The 12,357-nt window shown below is 43.1% G+C and overlaps 1 protein-coding gene across 13 annotated transcripts in view; it reads left to right on the top strand.

Moving 5' to 3' along the window:
- IKZF2 (IKAROS family zinc finger 2) overlaps positions 1-12,357 on the top strand; it is a 149,709-nt gene that overhangs the window by 124,706 nt on the left and 12,646 nt on the right. For 10 of the 13 annotated variants that reach the window (XM_005279674.4, XM_065562135.1, XM_065562132.1 and 7 more), the window contains one exon: positions 3,936-4,079. The exons of the other annotated variants lie outside the window; for them this stretch is intronic. In XM_005279674.4, the coding sequence (XP_005279731.1) occupies positions 3,936-4,079 (144 nt within the window). The remainder of the gene's footprint in view (positions 1-3,935; positions 4,080-12,357) is intronic. 13 annotated transcript variants of the gene reach the window in all.

The following is a 12,357-nucleotide window of genomic DNA, read 5'->3' as shown; positions in this document are numbered from 1 at the left end:
TTCATGAGAATTTCCCCTGTCATTCTTTTTTTTTTTTCTTTTTTTTTTTTAAATATCATTAATGTGAGCTGAGCAAAGGAGGCTGAGGGTCAAGAGCCTCAGCTGATGTAAACCAGCATAGCTTTACTATTTTAAACAACATTCAGGGACTAAACATGTCCTGAGTGACTGTTTTTACTTTTGTTATGCAGTGTTCTCTGTTGCTCGAATTATACGCAGACTCCTATTACATGTGTGTGATTTCATACAACTAAAAAAAACCCCAAACTAAAAGTTGTCCAGCCTTTTGATCTACAGTCCCCTTAGTTTCAAGGAAATGGAGGCTTTGAAGCAGTGTTCCTCAACTCTTGTCACCCTGAAGACTGTCTAGGTCTGTGTACTAAAAGGATGGGCTAACAAGTTAGTGTTACTTTTAATATCCTCTCTTGCAAATGTCAGAGGAAACTCAACATCTTTGCTTAAGCTCCAGTACAGGAAAGCACTTAAGTGCCTGCTTAAGTCCATCCCCTATCAGAAAAGCACTTAAGCATATCCTTTGCAGGACTTCGTATTTGTTGAATAGACATGCTTTGCAGAACTTGGGCCTTAGTTGTGAGCATGTGTTATCTTTCTTGGTTTGTTTTTCTATTTTATAACACTAATATTCCTCAGTGAATTATGTGGACTTTGGTTTTTTGGCTTTTACTTAGGTATTGATTTTTTTTCCCCTTAAAATTAAAAGCAAATCCAAACAGGGTGCCTCGTGTTACAGCATACAGGAAATAGGCATCTGATTACTCATTTGTCAGTTGTTTCTTAACGTATATGATACATTCCTTTTTTTAAAAACATCAAATAATAGATCTTGATTTTAAATATTTGCAATGACATGATGTTCAGTTTCACCTTTCAAGTTTCCATGCTGGCAACATCTAACCAATCTAATCTTGATTTGTCTGTGATTTAACAAATTAGGAGTGGTTGTTTTTGTTGCTGTTGCTTTTTCTGAAATCTACATAACCAACCACATTTCGGCAATTTATCTTCCCAGTACCATAAATATTGAAGAGGGTCAGAAACAGTAATATTTCCGCTTGGAACTTGACTGTATTGGCAAAGGTCCCATGCCCTAGTCTTGTTTTGAACCAGATAATAGAGTCACCACCTTTTGTTAAATGTGGAGCAACCGTCTTACTATCAGTTTCAGAAATATGAAAGCTGGTACTGTATTGATGATATTCCACAGAGGAGTCCGAGCAAAATCCTTGCCTAATGTATTGATTGTAAGATGTTTCTGTGAACATTGTAACGTGTTCCTCGCTTTCTATGGAAGAAAGAAGTCTAGTTGTATGTTGGTCAAATTTCACCTAGGAAATTTCACATACCTTTATCCAAGACACGGGTGTCAGCATTTATGTCTTTGAAAATCTCCCCATGTTTTCAATACATCCCTAAATAGGCCTAATGTAGGATTCTATGGAGCAGCCCAAGCTACCTAAGTAGTCTTCCTAAATCTAGTCTGCTGTCTGTTACCCCTAGGGTGACCAGATATCCCGATTTTATAGGGACAATCCCGATATTTGGGGCTTTTTCTTATATAGGCTCCTATTACCCCGCCACCCCCGTCCTGATTTTTCATACTTCCTACCTGGTCAGCCTGGTTACCCCAAGCCTTGAAGTCTGCACTGGATATTAATTAGGTCACTCGCATACCACACACCATTTTTGTAAACATTGGTTTCATCTTGTATTTGTGCTGTTTCTCTTCTATTATTTTCACTGGTGCCAGCAGGATTCCCTGGTAAATGAGAAATCATTGTGTTTCTCAGTGGGAGCATCCTGTACAAATAAAAAGGCAGCAGCGTAAATCATTTTACAGCATATGCTCGATTCTAAGACTCAAAGTATTCAGCTTCCCTAGCAGCACAAACACAAATGGAATCAAAGGAATAAATTGTCCCGTGTTCTTGACTGTCTGAGTTGAGATGTATCAGAGGGGTAGCCGTGTTAGACTGAATCTGTAAAAAGCAACAGAGGGTCCTGTGGCACCTTTAAGACTAACAGAAGTATTGGGAGCATAAGCTTTCGTGAGTAAGAACCTCACTTCTTCAGATGCATCTGAAGAAGTGAGGTTCTTACTCACGAAAGCTTATGCTCCCAGTACTTCTGAGAGTTGAGACGTTCACCAGAACAGGTCTTTTATTTCGTAATTGCCGGGTATTTGCTCTTCCTTTTTAGGAGGCAAAGGCAATGCTTTTATCATCTCATTTTAATGTGTATTGTGCTACCAAATCGCCACATATTTAAGAATAGGAGATTCATTAGCACTGATATCAGTGGAGTCACAATGGAGTAATGCAGTGCTGAATCATCTTGTGGTCTCCAAACAGACTACACTCATGCATGAGGAGTACATGATAAAGTCCTTGGGAACTGAGTTTTAAGGAAGTTGCCATGGTGTGAGGAAAAAGAAGGGAACAATAGAAGATTTAGGGTCCAATCCTGCTCTCCTTGTTCTGGTAAAATTTCCTTTGACTTCAGTGGGAGTTTTGCCTAAGTAAGGAGAGCAGGATGGGGCCCTCAGGTCATACAGATTAGAGCAATTGTTTGTTCTGCCATTCCAGAAACCTGTTTCGGTTTGCTGCCCAAGAATCTTTCTTAAGTATAAATCATAATCATAGCGCTACTAACCTCCAACTAGCACAAAGACACTGATGGTTGAACTTGTTCCGCCAAAGCTGTCTTCTGTGTATGAATCAGAGCCAATGAGCTTATTTATTAGATTCAATGCTATGGAACAAGTGAAACAACTGGAATTGCCTTTTGTCATGCATAAATTCTTCAGCCTATTGTGATGAATTGGAATGATTCAGAAATTGTGGGCCTGATCCTCAGCTGGTGACAGTCAGTCAGATAGTTCTACTCATTAAACTAATCTTCTAGTGCTTGTAAATGAGAAACCACAAGAAAACAAAGTATTGCTCAAGTATTAGGTGAGCAGTCATAGGTTTTTGTTTTTTTCCAGCTAGGCACATAAAAGTAGTTGGCAGTCTGTGGAGTACTTGCTGTTCATGTGCTTCTGGTGCCTGCTCCTTATTTCCAGCTGAGAGAATCAGACCAGGCATTAGATGAAGGGTGAAATAAGCAATAACAGAAGGTGTCATTAACTTCTCTTTTTTGCTTCAAAGACCGCTGAAAATACATACCTATTTCCCAAGTATTCCTCCTGCATGAAAATAGTTCCTGTAGCTGCCACAGGGATGTTATTCAGTGGGTAAGGAGGTTGTCTGCTGATCACATAGGGTGGGTAGATGTCCACAAGGCATCTTGACATTCATTGGTGATTGAGGCTGTAAAAATGTTTGAGAACCTCTGTTTTATGCCATTCACCTAAACCGGGAAACTATGAGATGATGATCTTATAAATTAGATGCATTATGGCTGGAAGAGTAGCAGTCGCATGCATGGAAAAAGGACATATACACTAAAGCCCACATTTTCAAAAGTGGACTTTGATTTTGTAAGCCTCCATTTTCGGGTGCTCAGCTTTAGCCAGAAGAGGCCTGAATCTTCATTGCCATGCACCTTTTGACATGGGAGCAAAGAGAGTATAAAATGCTACCGGCACACAAGGATAGCACTTCACGCTCACTGTGCACTGGTATCACTGAATACACACGGTGGAAGGCAACGGAGAATCAGGTCTCAAGGGTGACTTTCGAAAGTGCAATGCACGTGACAGCTCCCACAGGGAAGCACTCAAAATCGGAGGCCCACATTTGAAAATTTGGCCCTAACTGCTCAAACTTTAATGCTGTTTCATTGCCAATTGTATTCCTTGCACCTTGTTTCACTGGTATTTTAATATGCACTATAGTCTACAGGGCTCAAAATAGTTAGTGCCATCTCTTAAGTGTAGCCAGACCTGTCTGATGTGACTTTTTGGTTTTACGTAGTACCTCCTATGGAAGATGGTAAGGAACAAGAGCCTGGGATGGACAACAATATTTCTCTGGTGCCTTTTGAGAGACCTGCTGTTATAGAGAAGCTGACAAGCAACATGGGAAAGCGTAAAAGCTCCACCCCACAGAAGTTTGTGGGTAAGCTTGAGAGAGCATTTTTATTATTCTTAGTGAGTAGGAATAGGTTATTTGTTAACTCCTAAGTACAGTCAAAAGATCAAAGGGGAAAACTGCACTCTCAGAATTGAGCGTGATTGGGGAGGGGGGCAGGGGAAACAGTTGAGAGATGATTAAGTCAAAGCAGAAAACAACCTAAAATTGATTTGAAAGTGACTGAATTACAATACTGTCAACCCTAAAACTCATGAGTCAGGGCCCCAAAATCCTGAGATTTTAAAATATACGTTTTGGGTCTTTTTCTTTACCTTTTGGTGTTTGAGCCTTTAGGGTGCATTTGGGTCACAATTTTGAACTTTTCTCTGCCATCATGAGGGCTAGAGACTTGTTTAGTGAAAGCTGAGATTCTCATGTAATCACATGACTCTGGGAGCTGGAGGCTAAAAAATAAACCCTCAAGTAACTCAAGACTTGTGATAAACCTGTGAGAACTGGCAACACTGAAATTACCTCCCTGATATGCATGGGTTTGAAAGTGACACGTTGCAGCTTTTATTAAAAGAAGCCCCTATTCCAAATGAAACAACACATTTCTTGATCCTTCAGAGCTCATACACAAGTTATTGGGTTCAATACATGGGATAACTGGGTGAAATTTAGGGACATGTTGCACAGGAGGTCAGATGAGATGATCTAATGGTCCCTTCTGACCTTAAACTCCATGAAACTATGAAATACAAGACCGCATCGGACCACTTTTATTTATTAGCCATTTATTTTAGAATTTCTGGCCCAGACTTAACTGTTTGTATTTAGGTTTCCTATACCTCAGAATGTTAAGGAGTTCTTGTTAAACTATAGCACAAGGTGCTGTAGTAAACATTACCCATGTTAGGCTGTAGCTTGTGGCTTTATGCTGCAGCTCACATTGTTGTAGAGGTTAGGCGACATTATGCTACAGCAAGAGCACCTGCTGGTGTTTGGACTGGGACAGAATTCTTCTGGGGAAGTGCATGTCACAGCAGGGACTCCACTACGCTTTAGAAAGGGGTAACATATGTTTTCCACCCCCAGTATGAGGCCCGTCTTGCTGGTGCAGAATTTTCAGGGCTCATACTCTCATCCTGTCCACTATGAGGGTCTAAGGGCTGGTCCACACTAAGCCCCCAGTTCGAACTAAGAAACGCAACTTCAGCTACGTGAATAACATAGCTGAAGTCGAAGTATCTTAGTTCGAACTTAAAGGTACTTACCGCGGGTCCACACGCAGCAGGCAGGCAGGCTCCCCCCGTCGACTCCGCCTACTCCTCCCGCGGAGCAGGATTACCGGCGTCGACGGCGAGCACTTCCGGGATCAATTTATCGCGTCTAGACAAGACGCGATAAATTGATCCCAGAAGATCGATTGCTTGCCGCTGAACCAGCGGGTAAGTATAGACGTACCCTAACACTGACAGCAGTGCTAGGTTCCTACAGTGCATCACTGGTCAAGACTGTGCTGAGTTCTTTGCATCTCCTCTCTCCTGCTCCCTTTTGCACCAGCACAGGGTCAGGAACAATGTGACTCATAAAGAGAATGTTGTGGAGTTTTCTTTTTACTTGGGTTAAAATTAGCACTTCTTGGATAAAGGCATATGTTTCCTGGGATTCTTTTGCTTTTGTTGCCTATGTGAAAAGTGGTCTGAAGGGATTAGTGTGCATAAGAACTGGTGCAGAGGCACTGGTATTGTTTAGTCCTCAATACAACAGTTAGGTGCTGAATTGGAAGGGGGGGAAAAGGAGTGGGTTCTCCACCCACAAACCAAACTCTGACCAGTTGAGATGGTACAACATGACCCTACTCACGTTAGATCTTCCTGATATGATCGCATCCCTCTCCTTACATGCTTTGATCAACAGTGACATAATTAACATTGTTGACACTTAAATTGTCATCATTAGACTTCAGGATTACAACCACAGGTGAAAGGAAGGAGGGCAGGTCACACCTCTTTCAGAGCTATTGTTTCAGATTATCTGCAGACTCATGCAGACATTATTGCTTTGGTGGCACATTTTTAGGATTATTTTTGCAACCATAAGGCTAGAGAGAGACTTAAAACAAAATCTCAAGCACACTATGAAATCCACCAGAGGAAAAACGTCCCCATGAACCAGCACCATTTGCTCCTTTGAAGTTTACTGCACGGATCGAGATAACTCTGAGTCATCTCCATGTTCTGGGTGGCTTAAAGTAACTGAGTTCTTTTAAAATGTAGACTATGGACTCTGTAGAACATAGAGGATTTATTTTGTCTACCCACTTGTGAGAACCCCAAACTATCATTGTCTTTAAAGCCTGCTTAGTGCTTTGAAATCATTGGATGGAATACATTATAGAAGTACAAATGGTTATCACCATCTTGGGTAGATTTTTTTCTTTGTAAGGGTAGGTCTACACTTGCCTCCGGGTCCGGCGGTAAGCAATCGATCTTCTGGGATCAATCCTGGAAGTGCTCGCCATCGACGCTGGTACTCCAGCTCGGCGAGAGGAGTACGCGGCATCGACGGGGGAGCCTGCCTGCCACATCTGGACCCGCGGTAAGTTCGAACTAAGGTACTTCGAATTCAGCTACGTTATTAACGTAGCTGAATTTGCGTACCTTAGATCGAAATGGGGGGTTAGTGTGGACCAGGCCTAAGATTGAGACTGTTCACCTCTAGGCCCAACAAATCCACTGGCTCTGAGAAAGGGTGGAGACAGGGCCGGTGTAACCACTAGGCGAACTAGCCAGTGGCCTAGGGCGGCAAGTTGTTGGGGGCACCCAGGGCTGTCCTTAGGCATAGGCAGCTGGGTAGGGCACCTGAAAATTTGGGGCACCACTGGGTCTTAGTGTCCACCCACCTGGGTTTCCTATCCCTGTTCTGACCCTTCCTGCAGGCTCTGAGCCTTCCTGGGAAGGGGAATCTAGTAGTTAAAAGAGAAACAGTCTCCAGCCTGCCAGACCTATTAGCACAACACTGAAACTGTTAAAGAGCCATTCAAGGAGTAATGAAGACATTTAACAGGCATTTACCAACCCCCAGGTATCTACTGTCCGTTTCTGAATGTCCTGACAAAAACAGTTGTGCATGACTGTCATATTTACTCAGAACATGTCAGTCTACAGGACCTTAGTGTAAAATTTTCTTTAAAAATATTTCATTAGTGAGTTGGTGAAGATTATAAAATCACATCTCTAAAAAATCCTTGCATAGATTTTTAGATGCACAATCATCTTTAGCCTTAAATGCTTGGATCTTCAGACATATGGTTTTTTTAAATAAATTCTTCAAAAGACCCCCTCTATCTAAAATACACATTTTAATTACTATAGTAAAAAAACTTACTTTCAAAGTCTTCCTGTCCTTTCTGTCCATCCATTTCTCCCTTCACCCCCTTTCCTCCCCCTTCCCCCCCCCACCACCCCAACTGAAGGAAGCAACAGCCCTTTGCTTCCAGATAGCTGGACAAAGAGTTTCCCTTTCTTTACTTCTGACTATCTGATGAACTAGTTTTAAGCAAAATCAGTACCTTAGTAAGAGATAAAATCCTTTGTTATGCCTAAAATCTTTGGAAACATATTTTTTAAAGTTGGTGAAATTTCATAAACATGTGTATTGTTATGGAGATCACACACAGTAAATGACTGTTCCCTTTTTCTAAAAGCAATGAACATTGTTATGAACACACTAAACCTCTGTGACTGATTCATTTAAAATAATGTCTGTTTCAGTGAGTTAAATATGTAGTAATTTGGAATGATTACTTTATGAAGGCTTAAGAGTACATTTAAAATATAAAATCAGCTTAGAAATACCGATTAATAAAATGTAAAACAGAGAAGAGCTGCATCATGTATTCCATAATATTTAATGTCGTATTCAGCAAGACAGCTGACCTCACCCTTACTACAAATGCCTGACAAACTTCAGGGCATATCAAAAAACCTGTGACTGACCTTTTTTTATTCCCAATTGTAGTGCTTTTAATTAGGTACCTTCTGCATGTCCATTCTGTGTGAGGGAGAGGGTACAGGGGTCTCTGTGGGGAACTGTGACTCTCCGCCACCGTGAGATGGGCTGGGCATCTTGTTATTCTTTCTGTCTTGTCCCTCCGCGCGCCCCCCCCCCAGGCTGCCGTCGGGCATAGGGGCACCAGCTTAATAATACTGCATAGGGCCCCATAAATCCTGATGACCCTGGGGGCGCCAAAAAGTGGTGCTCTGGCTCGGCAGGGAGAAGCCACCTTCCGGAGGCATCAGAGAGCCAGAGCGTTGGCTTGCGGGGGCAGTGAGCCCCAGCCATGGAGGAGCTGGCATGGTGCAGGGGGGCAGGAGTCCTGCAAAGGTGGTGGCACCACTAGCGGGGAGCAGCCGCGCCCCCCGCCTCTCTTGCCCAGGCTGCGGCCTGGCGCCCGCCCCGGAAGCTCCTGCAGGCTGCAGCAGATGCATGCGGCAGAGGCCCCCGTGCGCCCCCCAGGACCCCCCTCACCACGCTCGGGCTCTACAGCTCCCGGGCATGTGAGCCGCCGGCGGGGTGCAGGGGCCTGAGCCTGTTCTGGGAGGGGCAGCTCACACTCCCAGGAGTGGCAGAGCCCGAGCGCCGTGAGGGGGGAGCCAGGGGGACACACGGGGGCCTCTGCCCGCATGCATCTGCTGCAGGAGCCCCCAGAAGGCAGCTCCTCCCTGCCTAGCTGCTGCAGCAGCCCAAGCCCGGCAAAGCCACTGAGTGGACTCGGGGCGGGGGCCAGCGGGGTGGGAAGGGCTCACGGGGGGCTGTGCACCCTCCAGGAGAGTTCAGGGGGAGGGGGGAACCTGGTTTCAGGAGCAGTCCCTGGGCATGGCTGGCCCCTGGGGTCTATAAAGGCTTGTTGGGATTTGCCCCTCAATGAACCGATGTTACGGGTCTGGGGGCTCAAGGTGGAAGTTTCGCCTAGGCCGCAAAATATCCTTGCACCAGCCCTGGGTGGAGAGGATGGCAAGTTATAGCCTCTGGTGACACCTGGTTCTTATCCAAATCCAGCTGTGGGGGAAAAAGGAACATACTGTATTGATATTAATGATACCTTATTGTTCTGACTTTCCCTCTCCCCTGGGATTGCTGTGCATGAGTTTAAAGGCAGTGATGTTTCATCTCTTCTGCAGGTCTTCTCTTTTCACCACACTTACCATGACCTCACTTTTGGTCCCTTTCCTTCCAAATGAACTACCCAGGAAGACTTTACGACGGTCCCCTTGCTCATTGTAACATTTCCTGTGCACATTGCAAACGTGGCACTTCTTGAATACCGTATAGCGGTATTTAGGAGAAGGTCATGAAAACATATGCTTAAATTTTCCCATGCTGTATCTATCACAGCTTTTCTGCACTTTGTGGTCAGCAGTCTCTGAGGAGCCTTGGTTATGGACCACAATACGTGCGCTCTGGCTGAAATTTCAGAAGGAAGGGAAGTGGTAGGCTGCAAATGGTGCTAGTAATTGCTGAGAAAGAGAGAATGGTTGCACCCAGTGTTGAGGCACAGAAGTTCTTGAGAGATCTGTTGAAATAGTGGAGGTATACAAAATAATGAATGGTAAGGAGAAGGTAAAGAGAGCACTTCTATTCACTTTCTCTCCTAATACAGGAACAAGGGATCATCAATGAAATTAAAAGGCAGCACATTTAAAACCGATGAAAGGAAACACACTTTCACACAATGCACAATTAGATTGTAAACTTCATTGCCACGTGATGTCATTGGCACTAAAAACTAATCAGGATTCAAAAGAGGATTGGGCACTTGTATGGTTTACAATAATATTATAGTAAGGATTAAATAATACACGAGTTTCAGAAGAGATTAAAAACTCTCATGCTTTAAAGCATAAGCCAACCTATAGTTAATGGGGGTAAGGAAGAAACTTTCTCTGTGGTCGGGTTATTCCATAATTGCCTATGCAGGGTTTGTTGCACCTTCCTCTGAAGCATCTGGTACTGAGATAGGATAGTGGCCTAGATGTAGCACAGGTCTCATCCAGTATTGCAGTTCTTATGTTCCTTGATCTGGCTATAAAGATATTGTTTGTTTGGTAATACACAGTAAGATAATTAAAGGATAAACTGTTTCATCTTTCAGTTAATGTAGAGTGAACATAATTGGAATGGAAGATCCCATAATCCTAACGAAACTCAACAGATAAATCTGACAAGTTACTTTTCAATACTTATTTGACCAAGAAGAAATTATTTTAAAATGAAAGCCACATTAACGTGTTGAAATGGGTGGCAAATGTTTCTTTTGTATTGTGTGGTGCATATGGTGAATTAAAATGTACTGTCCCTGTACATTTTTGCATTATTATTTATTTTTGTATGTCACGTTCCCTTTTAAAACTCAGCCCAAGATCTTTACAGTTACAGTGAAACATTCTGGTTCGTAACTGAAGGAACAGAGCAATACAAGTCCTAAGCAACTTGAGTGTTTGCTTTAAGTCTGGTGGAGTTATTAAATGAGGCATGCGAAAGGAACAAAAACAAGGTCTGAGGAGCTCACCGCAGAGCAAGATAATAATCACAACTGGCAGCACTTTCAGCACAAGGATATAATGTCAATCTAGAAAATCCTACAGTTGGTAAAGCCTAAAAAGAGACTTTCTGATGGCAACCAACAAACCTAAAACCTATCGCATATAATTAAGCCAATCATTTTCCTGTGCTTTACCTCTCCTCATCCTGTTTCTCTCACATTTATATTGTTGAATAAATGGGGTATTTTCAGCTCCTGTTTGTGTGTTTGTGTGTGTGTGTGTGTGTGTGTGTGTGCGCGCTAAATTATAACCTCACTGTGGTCAGCATTGGAGAGCCATAGTAAAGCTCTGATTCATCCAGGTGCTTTAACTTGTTGCCTGATTTGAAGCACGTGAGTAATGACATTGAAGTCAGTGGGACTATTCGCGTGCTTTAGATTAGGCACATACATAAGTAGCTTGCTGTCTCAGGGTCTGAGTTCTCAAGCATAAGTGATGTGCGGACTCTGAGAATATAACCCAGGGTTTCTCAAACAGGGGCCGCCGCTTGTGTAGGGAAAGCCCCTGGCGGGCCGTGCCGGTTTGTTTACCTTCCGTGTCCGCAGGTCCGGCCGATCGCATCTCCCACTGGCCGTGGATCGCTGCTCCGGGCCAATGGGAGCTGCTGGAAGAGGCAGCCAGTACGTCCCTGGGCCCGCGCAGCTCCCATTGGCCCAGAGCAGTCAGTGGGAGCTGAGATCAGCCGGACCTGCAGATGCGGCAGGTAAACAAACCGGCCCGGCCCGCCAGGGACTTTCCCTACACAAGCGGCGACCCCTGTTTGAGAAACCCTGATATAACCTAACTGTTCCATGTGTAATGTAAAATCATTTCTCTTTTTACACATCGTTTTAAGACAAGGCAAAGGGAGTGGAATATCCAGTATTAATTATTACAGGTGATGTTGCTATATTGAAAGGTACTGATACCTTTCAGGAGAGTTGAGATTGTGCCTATGTTTCTTTTGCGTATGCTTTTTGCTCCAGGCATATTTGCCAAAAATTTAAAGAGAAGTCTGAGGTTTTTAAGTTCCTAGATAGACAAAGTAGTGACATTTGTGACTGCCTGAATTAATTTATTTGCAGTGCTGAGGATACATGTGTTTCTATTGGGGGATAAAGTGGGAAGTGGTGAGAGAATGAAAACCAACCAAGTTGTTTAGTTTATAAAATCCACTATCTTTAAAACGTACCTTACCTTTTCAACTAGAAAAACAGAAACAAAACTTCTTAAAGAGCTGTTAATTGACCTTCCCATTTACATGATGCCATACAATAATATAATTGGAAAAGAAGTGGAGCCAGATTCAGCCTAGGTATAATTAGAAGAAACACTGTTCATATCAGTGGAGATGTACCTTATGTCAGAACCGAATTTGCCCCATAATTGGCATGATTCACCACTGTTATTCCATTTATACATTGCTGTATCTCAACCGTTTTAACAGGGTTATACAAGTCTACATTTGAAGTAACACAGTGGTAAATTATACCTTATAGACTTGACTTATGTCAGCGAAAGTGATATTCATTTAGCCTCTGCTGTGGATAAACTAAACTAAGACACTGATATAATAAAATCTCATATCCTGATAAATATAAACTGTGTTCTCTAAAAGAGATGTTTCTTTCAGCCTGAATAATTGAGTGAAATGCAAAATTCAATCCCAACCTAGAACCTGTGGTTTCAGCTCAGCCTCCCACTACCGGCATCCACTACTGCAGTATATGGGC

This window comes from Chrysemys picta, chromosome 11 (assembly GCF_011386835.1).
Source record: "Chrysemys picta bellii isolate R12L10 chromosome 11, ASM1138683v2, whole genome shotgun sequence".
Lineage (NCBI taxonomy): Eukaryota > Metazoa > Chordata > Testudines > Emydidae > Chrysemys > Chrysemys picta.
The sequence above is the reverse complement of the archived record's forward strand: the minus strand, read 5'-3'. Positions and strand labels throughout refer to the sequence as shown.